This window comes from Scleropages formosus, chromosome 20, assembly GCF_900964775.1.
Source record: "Scleropages formosus chromosome 20, fSclFor1.1, whole genome shotgun sequence".
NCBI classification, from domain to species: domain Eukaryota; kingdom Metazoa; phylum Chordata; class Actinopteri; order Osteoglossiformes; family Osteoglossidae; genus Scleropages; species Scleropages formosus.
In genome coordinates, this window is record NC_041825.1 from 4,211,966 (window position 1) to 4,228,827 (window position 16,862).

General features: G+C 41.9%; 1 protein-coding gene and 2 non-coding genes across 4 annotated transcripts in view; 2 read left to right on the plus strand and 1 right to left on the minus strand.

Annotated features, from left to right (window-relative positions):
- Positions 1 to 9,369, minus strand: part of LOC108923940 (protein kinase C and casein kinase substrate in neurons protein 3-like) — a 15,299-nt gene extending 5,930 nt beyond the window's left edge. Inside the window, exons 1-5 of one of the 2 annotated variants that reach the window (XM_018735007.2) lie at positions 9,129 to 9,369; positions 8,788 to 9,003; positions 4,276 to 4,343; positions 1,250 to 1,406; positions 904 to 1,139 (exon numbers count right to left, since the gene is read on the minus strand). In XM_018735007.2, coding sequence (XP_018590523.1) covers positions 904 to 1,139; positions 1,250 to 1,406; positions 4,276 to 4,343; positions 8,788 to 8,848 — 522 coding nt within the window. In that variant the 5' untranslated portion in view covers positions 8,849 to 9,003; positions 9,129 to 9,369. The remainder of the gene's footprint in view (positions 1 to 903; positions 1,140 to 1,249; positions 1,407 to 4,275; positions 4,344 to 8,787; positions 9,004 to 9,128) is intronic. The other variant, XM_018735008.2, reaches the window with a different exon arrangement.
- A 4,051-nt stretch (positions 9,370 to 13,420) lies between these two features.
- Positions 13,421 to 13,516, plus strand: LOC114909242 (small nucleolar RNA SNORD88). The gene has a single exon (XR_003797183.1). It is a non-coding gene; the product is annotated as a small nucleolar RNA SNORD88 (small nucleolar RNA).
- Positions 13,517 to 13,745: 229 nt separating this feature from the next.
- Positions 13,746 to 13,830, plus strand: LOC114909241 (small nucleolar RNA SNORD88). Its single transcript, XR_003797182.1, has one exon. It is a non-coding gene; the product is annotated as a small nucleolar RNA SNORD88 (small nucleolar RNA).
- Positions 13,831 to 16,862: the final 3,032 nt, after the last annotated feature.

Genomic DNA, 16,862 nt, shown 5'->3' on the forward strand with positions numbered 1-16,862 from the left:
ATCATAAGTCCATACCACTACGTCATCCATAAAGCTTAATAATACAGATGTCCCTTGATTAATTCTATTCTAAGTTCCTTGAAAAATATCAGATAAAGTAGTCATGAATTAAAAATTAGCTGTATTTTACGTGCTTATGATATTTTCATTAACAGCTCACCCAGTAGCAGATGCGACTCCATCATCTCCAGAACTTCCCATTCAGTGTGTGTAGTGCTTTGCTTTATATATGTAAGACAGTGTCATGTTCCTCTTCTATATAAGGAGTATATTTGAAAATAGTGTGAAGAGAATGTACTAAAAAATGTTTGTCCTTAAATACAGACTGAGTGCCTCATTTGCAACTGAGGATACAACAAAACTGGCGACCAGGACGGGAGCCATTCTTCACACAAATATGTGAATCATTTGTCTGCACGTTGCAACCAAAAAACTGCAGCAATAGATACATAGATCTATTTATTCACTTTGTAGTTTCTGTAAAAGCCTTAGACACAGCTATAATAAGCAAAAAATATGCTGAATGAAATTGGTCCTGCACTGTTCCATCAATCTGCCCCAATACAAACGGCATTATGGTTTCCATTCTGTTCTAGTGTGTTTTGCTGACAACTAACGGCAGTAATAGGAAAGGCGGGACATCTTCAGTGTGCAACACAGAAATCTTACAAAAAATAACTGTATACAAAAACTAGGAAACTTCGAAAAAAAACAAATTTTTGTAACTTGAGGCAACGGTGAATGTGTCATATGTGATGTTTTGTCATTTGTTTTATCTGTAACCTTTGTAAATGCACTGTGAGCCAGTCTTCATAATAGTTAACTATAAGAGAATACATTGCATTTTTTTCTTTTATGCTCAACAGCATATACAGCCTTTTCAGTTCACGTGATAGCTTTTACCTTCTTCAGCCTTTTAGCCCAGGGTTTCTGGGCACGAGCGAAACCCGTTTCGAAGTCATGTGACTCTCGAAAGCCCCCAAACATCTTCTTGTGAAAGGTCTCCTTCTGCCAGGTCCTCACCCTATCACCATCTTCGGAAACAAGGGATCGACAGATGGATGCGTGCAGGACAGACAGGCGGTCGGCAGAGGTGAGAAAGCACTGCCATGCCCGTAGTAGAGAGCCGTAGAGTGGACCTTTGGAGGGAAGAGAGGGTAACGCATAGCATATCAGCCTCAACTCTCACCTACTACAAGGATTTTTTTGCCCATCAAAGGGACTCGGATGAAGAGGCCACAGTACTCACTGGAATCCACCACGGGCTTCCACTTGCTGCTCCACTCACTGAGCTGCTGTGCATACTGCCTCTCCACTCGAGCCCTCTCCTGGAAGCACGCTACAATGTCATTGCATGCTTGGAAAGCGTCTTCGGTGCGTCGGACGGTGCGCTGATAATTCCCTGGCTGACAGAGAACAGGGAGTGGGTTGAGACGTGGAGAAGGTGGGACAAAGATCATCCATGCATCCATTGTTTGGTGGGTCTGAGGTTCAAGCCCTGCTTGAGGTGCTTTGCAACGGACCAGCATCCTATCCTGGATGTATCCCCTCCCCCTTCAGCCTTGCACCCTGTGGTGCCACTTGGGTCATGCGGTTGTTGACAAAAAATGGATGGGCCAAAGATCACATCCATTAATCAATGGGAGATGGGAAGGGACTGTGTGAACAATGTTTGGATTATCATTAGGCATTAACATCAAGCATTATTTGCACACAAAGCTGCTGTTTTAGAGCCTCTTATGATGCTTCAGTCTGTCTGAAGCTATGTTTCTCGGACTGAGCTACTAGCTATGGGACAGCTGATAGCGTAGCGGATAAGGTTGCTGACTTCAGATCCGAATGTTAGAGGTTCAATCTTTAGCTTTGGTATCCCTAAAGAAAAGTGCAGGTGGTCCCTAATTTATGATGGCTTGACTTATGATTTTTCAACTTTACGATGGTGAGCTGGCAATAGACATTCAGTAGAAACCCTGCTTCAAATTTTGATTTTTCCTGGGCAAGCGATAAGCGGTGCGATACTCTCTCGCGATGCTGGGCTGCGGCTGTGATCCGCATCTCCCAGTCTGTCACACAGAGGTGTGTATTAGTTGTATCAAATGCATTTTCGACTTACGATGTTTTCGACTTACGATGAGTTTCGCAGAACTTAACCCCATCGTAAATCGGGGACCACCTGTCCTTACCCTAAATTGTTCCAGTAAAATTACCCATCTGTATAAATGGGTAAAAATAGTCGTAAGCCTCTGACCTTAACATTGTAAGTCGCTCTGGAGAAAAGCGTCAGCGAAATGAATTAATGTTACTGTATATTTCTGTATGTTCTCTGTTTCTGCACTCTCGCATGGCACCAGCTCCTGCTCCACTGGAATGAATTAAGGCACCGTAAAAGGGATGACGCCACAGACTGAAGTCACCGCAGAGCACATTAAAGGACCAGGCTGTAGAGGGAGAATTTAAAACAAAGAGTAAAACTCGCTATTGCGCTGAAAGCGAGTCAAAAGAAGAGATGGCGTAATGGTATTTCCAGAGCGGGTATTTGTTTGTTGACGTGGAGTCTGGTAAATCCATCTGCTATTTTCCTGGCAGTGCGGAGGCTTCCCTCTCTGCTGTTACTCCAGGAATCTCTCACTCCCAGTGTGAGAAAGCCAAAACCAGCCAGTACTCCCAGTAAGATTTCAGCTCACAGTAAGGGGCAGCGAGTGGTGTAGCAATTGCAGCTACTGTATTACGCTCGAAGGACATAGGTTTGAATCCCACCTCCTACTGTAATACCCTTTTATCAATTTACTTACTCTATAAATTGGAACCCACCTCTGTTCCTCCCTTGACTTGCCTTGAAGACCATGCAAGTGGTTGCTATGGGTCAGGTTTGACTCGGCAGCTTGCATGCATGCATTCATAAATTGGTAAATGATTGTACATGGTTTGAAACTGTAAGTTGCTGAAACTGTGAATTGCTGAAAGGTTGCAGGTTTGATTCCCCCACCTGTAGCACCCTTGAGCAAGGTACTTACCCTAAATTGCTCCTGTAAAATTACCCAGCTGTGTAAATGGGTAAAATAACTATAAGATTATAACCATTGTAAGCTGTTTTAGAAAAAAGTGTCAGGTAAACGTAGTGTTACCACCATGCAGACAAATTTTGATTCCTCTAATGTCTCTGACAAAGGTCCAGTTCTGATTCAGATCAAAAAGTGATAGAAGGAAGTTGAAGGACAAAGGTAACAGTCTGCAATCAGAACATAAGAAAGCCAACTTGCATTGCAGGAAAGGTAAACAAAAAACTGCCCAAAAAACAAAAATGGGTGAAAGTAAACCTCCGCGGTCCGCTGCTGTCTCACAGCCCCTGGGTGGTGCGAGAGGATGTTGGTTTGATCCCCGCTCAGTCTGTATGGAGTTTGCATATTCTTCCCCTGTCTGTGTGGGTTTTCTCTGGGTGCTCTGGTTTCCTCCCGCAGTGCAAAGACATGCTGTTCAGGTTCACCCATAGAGTGTGAGTGACAGAGAGTGTGTGTGTGTGTGTGTTCCACTGATGTACGGATGAGTGACCCATTGTAAGTAGTGTATCTAGCAGTGTAAATCACTGCAGTGAATAAGGCGTGTGGGCTGATAACACTACATAGAGTTCATTGGAAGTCGCTTTGGACAAAAGCATCTGCTACATAAATGAATGTAAACATGAGTCAGTTAAACACATTCATCATATCCCAGGAAAGACGACGCTCTCTGCACTTCTCCAGGAGTTAAGTAGAAACAGCAGTAGAACGAACTGTGAGCCAAGAGCAACAGCAGAAAGCAGAGCGGCAACAGCAGCGCTCCTTGAACGGGAGCCAGTCAGCGAGTAAAACCAGGGGTGCAATGTAGCATAACACAGTTAGTAGAAAAGAGGTGCATCCAATGGCACGAGCGCCAGAGCGGGTCAGTACTGCAAGAAGAAACAGAAAGAGGAGAAAACAGGAGAAGAGACGTTCTTGCAGGAAAGTGCATGCTCAGCGAGGACGAGTGGAGCGTGTTCAAAATAAATTCAGGGCGGCGCACGCAGAAGCCACGTCAGACGTTTCTCCGAAGAATCAAGGGGCCCGAAATCCAAATCCACATATGTTCTGCGAAGCACGGGCGAACAGCAGCTGGGGGAAAAATATGGGCTCATGTCTGCTGTTTTAGTGGTCCTTTTATGGGGCTCTTTGGTGAACTGCACTGAAACATTTACACAACGTCAGTGTGCCAGCGTACAGCCTCTGCTCAACTTTGACTTGTTCTTTTACTTCTTCTCACCATCCAGAAGCTCTGGTTGTTGGAGTCTTCAGGCGTGGTGTCTTTTTGGAGGCTCGACATGTTGGAGACTGAGAATGAAACGAAACGCTTTATGTAACAGCACCTTAATTTCATCCTGCTGTAATTTTTTTGCCAGCATTTCACAATTATTTGTGACATGTGCAGGTATTACAATCAATATTTAGCAGTGGTATGAAAGAAGGGTACCTTAGGTAAAAATTTAAGAAAAATAACTCCAGTGAAATTACAGGCACAGAGGAAGTTTAATTCATTTTAAATAAAAAAAACATAAACCCTCCAAATGCATAAATTAAAAAAAAATAAATAAATAAAATTGCTTTTGATCATTTTAAGCTGCAATCACTGTGGACTGTAAAAAGTATCACAGTAATATGTTAATACCTCAAATGGTAGCTGCTATGAATTTCTGATCAGAAAGGTTTTCCAGATTTTGCAAAATGCTAAAATATTAGTCTGCATTACACTGAAAGTTACAGTAAAATTAAAAGTGGTTTTAGCCTAGGCATTGAATTTCCAAATAAATGTCATTTGAAGTGAACATTTTATGAACGGGTTATTTTCGGACACCACATATTTTTCAATATTCCCATTTCATGATCCCAGCTCTTCAAACAACAGGTTTTTGGTACATAATGAATATCATCATATTGCATAATGTACACAAGTGATAAGATGCAACCCAGGTGAGTGAAAATGGTCAAACTTCCCATGCTCTGTTGTCCCTAACCCCAAAATTATTACAATGGCACAATGGTTTTACTGTATACATTGCAGAATGCTGAAGTTTAACTGCATCTCAGAAATATTATAAAACATAACTGCTGTATAGGGGAACCTGAACAAACATCAATGAAAGTATCAGTCCAGTACAGGAAAATCAAATGTATAATAATACCTCTATAAAGGTCTTAACTAAATTGCTAAGTAATAAAAAAAATCTGTGTCATTCACTGCATTTACATGTAATAAATGATGCCAGTGATGGACTTCATATTAATGTACAGGCCAAAATTTTAGTAAAATGAATAACAAAAGGATTTTTAGACAACTATGAGTTTTAAATGCCTAAAAATTAATAAAAGGTAAATTTCTCATGTACAAATAGAAGTGAAGTAGAAGTATGTGCAACCAGTTAAAATGCAGAAATTTCAATTTCTCTTTAAACTTTAAAAGAACATTGGGATTGAAAGTCTCTTTTAACTTGCTTTGTTTGCACCTCCCAAGTCACTTTTACCCCCTAAATGTAAAACAATTAAAAATTAATTATACATGCATCCTGTGATTTATTTACAGGTTACGGCCTTTAAAAATCTCAGCCATAACTATAATATACTTTGAAAAATTACTCCATAAAATATATTTTACTAGCTACATGATGCATTAAAAATAAAAATACTTTAAAATAAGTTAAAATATGCAGTCTCTGCTAACTTTTATTCTATCATGACTGTTTCATGGTCAGTTTCGGTTTATTATCTACATTATCATCTCCATGGTAACAGGACGCTTTGCCTTTTTTGTGGTACCAGAATCACGAGGACTCACAAACACCAGATACACACTGTAGAAGCTACTTGAATAAGGTGATTCCACACCCATATTATGTCTGGGGGTGTTTTACTGACAGGTTGCTCCATTATAAAGCAAAGCTTTATAAAATATACGATTAGAAATTTTTTTTTTAAGTGTGTCTGAGAACTGGTAACTTGACTGTTCCTAACCTGAGGAGCAAGAGGTGGGGTAACCTACATGTTAACCACCTTTACATTACTTTTCACTCCCTTTTAACAATGTTCCTGCGTGTGTTAAAGCTGCATTTATCCGCCAATAACTGCCCAGTATGTGTGGATACGAAAGCAGGGCTCGAGGAATGCAGTAGTAACTGTGCTGTGTCTGTGACCATTTTATGGGTGCTTGTGGTTTGTTAATGTGTAATAACCAAGTGGCAGCAGTATATAAATATCCATATTAAAGCAATTCAATAAATGTTTATTTTGGGAATACGATCTTCTATTGTTTCCAGTGACACTCCTTGGAAAGTGACAAAAAAAAATTTGTCGGAATGAAAAGCGACCCTAAATTTTATGTCGGCTCACACTTGGTCCATCTATGGCACCCTTCTGGATCACAAGTGTCAATAGCATTCTCTCACTCTGTGCAAAATAGTATTTAAAAATTATGATATCGTTACAGAATCCGAAAAGATATTTGTAAGTAATGCGGCTGTTGTGTATATACAGTTATACATAATTAGCACTGTATGTGTACAGTGTACTGTTTGTTTTTCATTGAAACAATCAAGATGCTCATACTCATAGTCATAAACTCTACTAAGAGTTCTGGATAAAAATATCTCACCCCATTACATGATACAGCAGTATGTGATATAGCACATGATACCGACAGAGAAAAAGACCATAAGAAACAAGCACGTACTACAGATGCGGACATAAAGACGGTAACTTACTTCCCAGCCCTTCTGCAACGGAGACGCACTGTAATGAAACGCACAACTTTGACAGTCCAACCTCAGGGCACCAGCAGAAGGTGATGGAACGACCGACTTGGTTCAGTTAAACAAAGTGTAGCCCCTCGACGTGAAACATACACAGCAGCAAAGTATGTTTTGAATCAGGGGCGCGGTATTCCACGTGCACAGCTGGTAGGGTAGTGGTTGGGGCTGCTGCCTTTGGGCTCCAAAGACCCATGTTTGAATCCCTCCTCTGGCTGTAGTGCCCTTGAGCAACATACTTATCTTAAGTTACTCTGGTAAAATCACCCAGGTAAATTAATGGAGCAGCTGGTAGTGTAGTGGTTATATACGGTATATAATACTTTCTCTATGTATGTATATATATCACGTATAAACCATACAACTGTGAATTACATATAAAAAATATATAGGACTATCTTTATACTGTAGTGGCTAGAGCTGCTGTCTTTGGATCCAAAGGTTGCAGGTTCAATCCCCACCTCTGGCTGCAGTGCCCTTGAACAAGGTAGTTACCCTAAAAATTGCTCCAGTAAAATTACCCAGCTGTATAAATGGGTAAATAATTGTTACCTTAACATCGTAGATTGCTTTGGAGAGAAGTGTGAGCTAAATGTAAATGTAATCTGGAGGTGGGATAGTGGCAGACAGATGAGAGCGGTGCTGGAGGACTCGGTGCTCCCTACTGTATATAGTCCATCAGTCAGAGGCTTGGCATTCTGGGAGTGGAATCTGACAGCCAGAATAGAATACCCCCACCCAGCATTCCTAGCTGTGAAACCCTAGCCATCCCGAAATAAACAAGGGGGAAAGGTCATCCCATCCCGATCGCTGCCGCGCTCCATCTCGGCCGATTTTGGAAATTTACATCGCATTCCCTAGTCGTCTTTCCTTCCGTTTCGTTTCGTAATAGAGAGCGAAAGAAATCATAATAATGTGTGGAAAATGCAACCTGCTAGATGCGGGGGCGGGGGGGGGGGGGGGCTACAGTTGCGACAGCTGCCTACTTCACCCTGCGCGGCTCAGGGCTAATAATGTCGCACAGCTTTCGGAGCTGCTCCATTAGAAATAAATAAAAAACACAGCCAGTGGGGAACAAATCGGAACTGGCGTATTATACGTTAACACACCATGGGCCCCAGAAAAATGGTAAATATAATATAGCATAAACAAAGTATATGCTAATATAATAAAAATCAAAAAATAATACAATACTGTTTCCTCTTTGAGTGATAAATATATCGAAGCATAAGATTCAGCTATTTTTCGAGTTCGAAGATTTTTTTTCGGATTACTTTCACCCTGCCTTGTGGACACTGTTTACATACTGGACTGCCCCCACCCCCCCCCCACCCCCCACCTGGTGGGGGAGGGGTAACTGTCCAGTCTGTGAGGTCATTGCCAACATCCCACAATCCCAGGCTGGACACGGCCACTGTATTCTGGAAGGATATTAGCAGGACCCCCTTCTGTGTCGTCTTCCGGCCCGAGGTTAAGGATTTAATTCATTATTTCGTCGACGACCTTTGACACCGCTTCCTGTAAAGTCCACCGCTTTCTCATGCTCGTCTTCGCCGTGCGTCACGGACTCACGGCACGACCGGTCTCCCAGACTTTACCCGAGCGTCACACTCCTTTCCCTACTTTCCGTACGAAAGTTGTCAGCAAGGGTTCGGCCCATGCAAATCCGAGCTCATGTCAAAATTTTTCTTTAACTTCAAGAAAAGCAAGAACTTGCTCACTTCACAATAATACGTAACTTTCTTTCATGTAACGCTGGCACTTAATTTGTAAAATGCGGCTGGATTGCTTTTAACAAGCCGTCGCAGTTATAAATAGGTATAAAATACCGAAAGGTGCGCTTGAGTGCCTAGTAATATATGTACCGCACTAACAATAGCACCTGACATTACGTTTCTAGAAGACGTATTGTCGTGTTGCACAGAAAAACTGAGCTTTGAGAACAGCTGGAAATATGAAATATTAAATTCAAAACATACGAGTTATCCTTCGCTCCAGCCCAAACGTTCCCGTTTTTCGGCATCCAGGCACGAAGCGCATGAATTCGGCAGCTTATAAATCGGCCCATAAGTCAGTGACGGGTTCAGATTGTCTTCCCCCCGTTGACTTGAGCCTCCACCACCCCCCCGGCCGCTCTCCGCTACCGTGCTCCGTGCTCAGCGACAGATAAACGCGAACAGCCTCGCCTTCCAAAACTGCAAACCGCAAAGCGTGAAAGTTCAGAGACACAAGTGATGCACTGAAGGAAAGAGCGGTAAAAAGGCCTGTCTCTAACAGTCGCCTGCAAGACGGTTCATGTGTAAAGTATCAAGTTTCTTACGTTCCAGTCTTTCACTGATGACTTTCTTCACCGCTTTTCGTTCACTTCTTAACGCTCCGGTTTTTTTCCCTGCTTTTTTTCTCGTCTTGTGATCTTACGCCCCTTTTCCTTTCTCTCCCCTCAAACTCTTTTTCTCCACAGCAGCCTCCCTCTTCCTCTGGCTCAGCCAGTCACTGTCAGATGATGTGGCTCTCTCTCTCTCTCTCTCTCTCACACACACACACACATACACTCTTTTTCTATCTCTCTCTCTCTCTCTCTCTCTCTCTCTCTCTCTCTCTCTCTCTCTCACACACACACACACACATATACACTCTTTTTCTATCTCTCTCTCTCTCTCACACACTCTCTCTCTCTCTTTCTCCCTCTCTCACACACTCTCTCTTTCTCCCTCACTCATCCTCTCTCTCTCTCTCTCTCTCTCCCCCTCATCCCCCCCCCCCCCCCCCCCCCCCCCCCCCCCCCCGATGCTCTAAACAACAGCTGCAGGAAGCCGGTTGTCTTCCCTCCCTTTCTTGCTCCTTCCTTCTCTCAGTGCGGCACCAATGAATCGAGTGCCCCAGAGGTCTGTATATTTATGCGAATGTTGCCCTGAACATTAACCTTCGGTCAGTTGCAGCTCGCTGTTAATGTACAACAACGTCTAGTGAGATCATTAGTGCAGCATGTGGCAGAAAGAAAAAAAGGTTTATAGCACCTTTGCTACTTGTACATGGGGCTACAACAAATATTCAGTTGAAAAATACAGTTTGTGAGGAATACAACATGGAAATATATAAAATAATATATGTAAGTATGAAAACACAGTCAGCTCCATAAACCAGTGGAGCTTTGAGATAAGAGATGTTATGCAGAGCTAAATACAGCTTAAAAATCATATTAATGAAGATAGTGATTCACTCCACTTTTGACATCATTATTTTAGGGGTCAAACTTAGAGATTATAAACCGCTTGCCATCGGCTGGTAAAGGTGCAGCTCTGTGTTGGTGTCAGATGGGTCACAAATAATAACTGGTAGGGATGTATATACAAGGATAGTGTATAGAAGGGTGAAAAATTAATGAAATAATGAACTACTGTACATCGTTGCTACTATATTGGGAATTTCCTGGAGCCACATGTTATTTCCACAACAGGAGCTACAGTATGTTAATAAGACAATAATAAATATTCCCTAAGGTAATTCTGTCTGTTGTAGTCGGATGGACCAAACACAATGGTACACTTTATTAGCAACTGGTACTTTCTCTTTAACCTTCGGGGAATTACCATTTGTTTCTTTTGCATATACTGTTTGATGATCTAAAAATAGCCGGCGACAGCTTCATAGATGATAGATAAGAGATGTTCAGTTATTTGGTGCACGAGATAAAGTTAGTCTCTTAGATTTCACTGCTGGTCCCACCCATCGAGTGTGTCAGGTGGTTGCAACAGCTGCCGCGGTCATCCGGAGCAATTTGGAGGGGAAAGCAGAACGCTAACATCTGTGTCAGGGCAACGGACTCTGTAAGACAACATATTTACCCAAATGGCGGTCACATTGTTTCAGCAGATTTGTGTATCATTTATGTAATTTTCTTTGGGATCTATCGATCTATCTATCTATCTATCTATCTATCTATCTATCGTACAGGGGTAGCCTGTATTTGAGTACAGGACTTAAGTATCAAATAAATAAAGATATGGTTCAAATAGGGGCGGTTGGTAGCACCATGGTTAGAGCGGCTGCCTTTGGCTCCTAAGGTTGCCAAAATGATCTCTGCCTCCGGCTGTAGTGCGCTTGAGCAAGGCGCTTGTCCGGCAATTGCTCCGATACCCTTACCCAGCTGTGTGCCTGGGTAACTAGTTATGGCCCTGCGATAGACTGGCATCCCGCCCAGGGTGTGCCCCCCCTCCATTCCGTCAGCCTTGCGCCCAGTGTCTGGGCTAGGATCCAACTCTCTGCGACCTCCGCTCAGAACAAGCAGGTATTGAAACTGGTTGGTCATGATTCAAATATGTGCTTATTTTACAATTTAGGAGGTAGTGTAGAGATTAGAGTTGTTGCCTTTCAAACTGAAAATTCCCAGTTGGATTTCCACTCCTCCAATACTACCCTTGACCAGGTTACTTCATCTGAATTGATTAAGCGGAAATACTCTGTATAAATGGGTACAATCATTTTTCCTCATGGTGTTTCCTGAATTTAAAGGTAATAAAGATGTTTAAGTACTAAGGCCACTTTCAACCGAAACATAAGACTTTTTTTCGTGTATTTGTCCACCTGGCATAAGCTTGAATTTCACGGTTGCTCGATGCTGCTGCTTCACAGTGTGGGATCTTGTGGGCAGGAAGCAGTGTGTGAAGGGTGTGTCTGAAGGCAGCGGAACCTCCAACCACAAAACGGTCCCCATTCACCATCCCCCGCAGCAGTGAACCTTCAGAGGTCCCACCCCACCGACATGTGTTTGGTGCTTTTTTTTTTGGTAGTAATAATAGTACCACTGTCCCTTTAAGAATCACGGCCGGCAAAATGAAGAGCTTCTGCCCCCTGGCGGTCGGGTCTCACACTGTTGAAACTGCATTTTCTCGAGAGGAGGCCGAGCGGAACGGACGCATGGTAGGTGTAGTGGTTGATGAAGGGCTGTTTTTAACATCTAAAATGAGAGCAGGTGAAAGTTAGAGTACTTGTTTAGCTATACATATTCACAAGCATTTATAAGTATTATTGTATTCCATTATGCTTCCAAAATTCCAACTAGTTGGACAACTCGGGGATGGTGCTGTTGTTGCTCAGTTTACACTCGTGGAACGTCGACCATTTTTGATTATTTTTCCTATGCTATAAATTATAATTAGCTTTAAGATCACTTGCACAGTAGTATAAATGTAGTAAATTGTTTCCGCTGAATTACTATGATTTCTGTAACTTAATGTAAAGTATGTACTACATACTTTTTTTCTTCAAAAATAGTAACAAAATTAAAAATCTCACGTGAAAAAACGTAGTTACGTATATGCCCGGTACCGGTACGTAATGAGTAAGATGAATCTATTTCAGCAATTTCTAATACCATACGTACATACGACTATATATTAATAGTTGTCTAAACATCACTGCAAAATCTGTTAAACGTTGTGTAGTTTTCCAATTTAAGATAAAGAGCTCACGTATTTTGTTTTAAAATACCGAAGTAGCCAATGGGAACTCAGGTGGGCGTGTCCTAAGTGACGTATTCGCTGCGCCACGTTACGTGGGGCGGGGGACCGGTGAAAAAGCGCGCACGTGGCCTGTGTCGTCATGCATAGACTTGAGTGCTTGGCGAGAGTTTCAGTTTGTATCGTCTGCTTAAACCCTACATCATGGTGGCGCATAGGAGCTGCGTGTTCGGGACTGCGGTCGAATCCGAATCGGCGGTGTGTCTGTGGAGTTTGCAGATTCTCCCCGTTGGTTTCCGACAATCGTTCAAAGACATAGCAGAAGAAAACTTAAGTACGCGCGCACATCACGGAAACCACGCGGTGTCGTCGCCACCAGTCGACTGGCGCGACGGAGACAGAAGGGTTAGTACTACTACTGTCACGCTTCAGATGAGCTTGCACTGCAAGTTTTAAACCGGTAAATAGTAATATTGTTGTATAACATTTTAAATATTTTCCCGGCTCTGGGGGTTATCGGATTTTCTTTCCCCAGGAAGCAGCGGTTCAGCAGAATAAACTAAACTTTAAGCGTATTTTCTAGCAGTACTATTTCTATCTATAGACTATTGTATGACGTGCTACACAGGCCACGTGCGCGCTTTTTCACCGGTCCCCGCTCTCTTTGTTCTTTGACTTTGTTTGGTCGACAGTCAGTGTAACGTAATACTTTCGCTATTGAATTGACACGAACTACGAATAAAAAGCGTAAGTAGCGACGGATTGGTCGTGAGAAATATCGTAGCTTCGCACCTTGGTAGACCACGTGGCACGTGCCACATATACCATACATAGTAAACACCGAAAATTCAGGTAGTCTTTTCAAAAGCGCACGCATTGTGAGCGGGGCGGTGCTTGTCTTTTTTTATGCTGTACGCTCTTTAGTCATGAGCTGCAGCCCCAAACTGGGGAGACATTTGTATTCACGTCAGGGAGTAAAGGATTTAGCGCGCAGACCGCGTGCCAATTCTTCCGGCTCCACCATGTGCTTCCCGCGTCACATCCGGCCGCCCACGAATGGCGGGTAATTAAATAAAATTTTTAAATATGAAATGAGTGCAACAATGGGGTTGTAGCTTTGGAATGATTTTTGAAAGTGCCGATCACACTGTTTGATCTCCTATGATGCTTTGCACTGGGCTCTGAATGTATATAATATATGCTGACATGTGCAGCTCTGCCCTGACAAGGCAGGGAGTCTGAGGAGATTAAAGGTTCATTTTGCCCTTATGTTAATAGTGGGTTAAGACTGATATTCTGATTCTTTCTTTTTTACCCTATAGGAGTGAATGGAGAACTTTCCTGTAATTCTCGGATCCTTCAAGGCAAGTTTTAATGGTATTTGTGATGTTTGTGCTTTTGTGTAAATATTGGTATAAACGAACAAATGACAACACTTGGTCTAGTCTGTTTTTATCGATTTGCCTGCTGTCTTTCACATTCTCCTATGATGCTTTGCACTGGGCTCTGAATATCTGCTGACATGTGCATCTCTGCCCTGACAAGGCAGAGGCTGAGGAGATTAAGGTTCATTGCATTTCATATCTGTATACTGCTCATCCTTCCTTCGTGTTTGTGTTAATGGTGGGATTTGAGGCTGACATTCTTTATCTTTTTACTTATAGGAGTGAGCAGAAAATTTGTGTAATTCTCATTCTTTCAAGGCAAGTTTTAACTACTTTTGTGCTTCTGCATATATCTGTAAATATAAATGGCAATGTTTAGTCCCCTCTTTTTTTTTTTAACATGGATTTATATCTACTCTATCATACTCCCATGATGCTTTGCACTGGGCTCTGAATATTATGGTGACATGTGCAGTTCTGCCCAAGGCAGCCTCTGAGGAGATTGAGCTTCCTTCTTTACACTGTGTGCTTTTATGCTGTTTAGTTTGGTCATGGTAGTTGTTAACCCTGCTGTTTTGTTCCTTTTTAAACTAAGCATCTTCAGTGATAGAAGTTTAGTTCCTTTGTTTGCGTATGCATATACATGGTGCAGTCAAAAAGTTCTAAGACTTTGTCTGTTACAGGTGGTGGTGTGAAAGCCGTGAGCTGTGCTGAGGTTTGTACAAGTGGATGTAGGTGTATTCCATGAACCAGCTACTCCCCCTACTTCAAACCAGTTATGAGAAAGGCATGTTTAACAGCAGGTGTAAGTTTTCCGATTATAATATATATGGATAGGGCAAAAAAAAGAAGTGTATCTGATTTTGTTTCAGAAATAAAGCAGAACCAATTCTCCACGTGGCACACGTTAACCTTCCACATGATGGAAAGGTCTTAATATTGCCTCATTTGTCTGCAAAATTTGTTTCAAAATTGTTGAACGATCCAAAGTTTCATTGTCAAGAAGTGTGCGGGGATCTGAAAAGCATTGAAATCAACCTTCTTTTAATCACTTGCATTGTTATTGATGGTGAGAGGTGTGTATGATCATAATCCCAACAAAGCTTCAGTCACCCCAGTAGAAATTGCCAACTTGGCTCTGTCAAAAAAAGGTATGACTGCCAGTCTATCAAACTTTTTTTTTTTGGATGTTCAGTGTATTGAAGAGGTTTTAATTAAATTGAAGGGTAATTTTTAGGTGAAATCCACATAAACTGGGGGGAAAAGGATCAGTGGTTTCTATATTGCAACATCATGCCTCTATTCAAGTATTTTTGGCAGGATGTAACAAACAAAAAGTTCATACATCTGCCGTATAGACTGTGGCACTTGTAGATGATCCCTCGTGCATATTGAACATAGAAGGGAATATTGCCCTTCCCATTCTCCCATGATGCTTTGCACTGGGCTCTTACTGGAATAGCTTGTTTGCCACCTCTCTTTACAGTAGTTAAGTTCACAAAGGAGCACTTAATGCTGTGTTTTACACTCTAAACATCAGTGGCAGGGGTAACCAACATTTGTAAATATATACTGTAAATTCTGCCAGACTACATAGTACTGTTATTCAGCCACAGTGCATTGTGGCTGATGATGGTGGACCTGCTGTCCCCACTGGATTCAGACCGTGCTCTTCAGTGTTCATCCAGTTTGGAAGTTCAAAAATCTCTCTTCTGGAGTTTTTCCTCGGCAGTCATAATTATGGCTTATCCTGTGTTAATGTGTGTCAGATAATCACTTAAGGATGTCTAGTTAAAGAAATTGATTCTGTTGTATTGAACGATTTAAGTTTAGGCATTTAAGATTTGGTGTGTCCCTAAAAAATTATTGAAGCCCTTTGCCAAAAAATTTGAGGCTGCTGTTATCCAGGCAGGTAATAGCTTTGGTCAACACATTTTAATTGAAGTGGTCTGCAAAATATTTAGCCATAGATTTTTATGTACAGCAGTATTCAGTGAATGTGCACTGTGCTGCTATTTGTACTGGCTAAATTCACAAAGTCCCTTGTGCTTTATTCCCAGATTGTGTTGCTGTCTCTTTTTCACCCCCCCCCAAAAAAAAAAAAAAATATCCTCTGGGTGACTTGACAAACTACATTCCATTTGTTTAAGCACCTTTGAAGATGCATTGCACTGTATTGTATTTCACATTCTTGCTGAATGTTACGTGACTCTCAATGCATTAAAGATATTTTTAAATACTATCTGTAGTTCGGGCAATGATGTCTGTCTACACTAACTTCTGTAGTCCTAACCATGGCACTTAGACAGGCATGAGGCTTATTAATTGTAGGTTGGCATGTGGAGTATATTAGGTAAGTAGTCATGGCATCTGGGGATTTGATTAATATGACAAAAGTACATAATCTCTACAGCCTCCTTTAGTGTGTTTTGTTCACCTTACACATGCAGAATGGTGTCAATGTTCCATCAGGTGCAATAGAAGAATCGAACAGTAAGGGGGAGAGTTGCAGTGTTGCAGAAATATATAAAAATATTTCTGCATCTTGCTGTTGTTGAGTGTTAATGGGGAAACCCTGAAGTAATTTCAAAGTTGCCAAGAATGCCTCTGTGCCTACACCAACATGCATATCTCCTAGGAAACAAGTACCCATGTGGGCATTTTTATTTTTTTATTGTGAATCGTTAAATGAGAAGTGTATGAAGCCTAGAGCTGAGAGAATAGGATGGATGGGGGTTGGAGCTGTAGCTCTAGCTCATCTATTGTCTGAACTTTTGACCTCAAAGTTGTCATAGAAACCATCACTTCGGCTGCAAGAAATCTTTATTGTACAAGGAGAGTCTTCACATGAGAAGAATTATAGTCTACCAAGACTGAAAATGCAACAATTGCCATGTTTGAGAGATGACTTGCAGAAGCTTTCTGTGCATACAGCTGGTCTCCCTAATAAAGACAGCCACCTGCCCAACCAGCTACAGAACATGTAGTCTCCTGTCATCTGCCCCATCTCTAACCCAGCCTAATCTCCCTAAACTCTTGCCTCCTTTAATAACAGTACATTTTCATGCTTTCATACAGTCAAGGAATGCAGCAAAGGCTTAGGCAAGATCAACATTTGCAGAACTATAGCAAAGACTTGCAGAGGTTTCAGAATTTTGTCATTTTCTTCATATAGCAGGGGTGAACTTAGTTGTGAAGCATAAGAGGTAT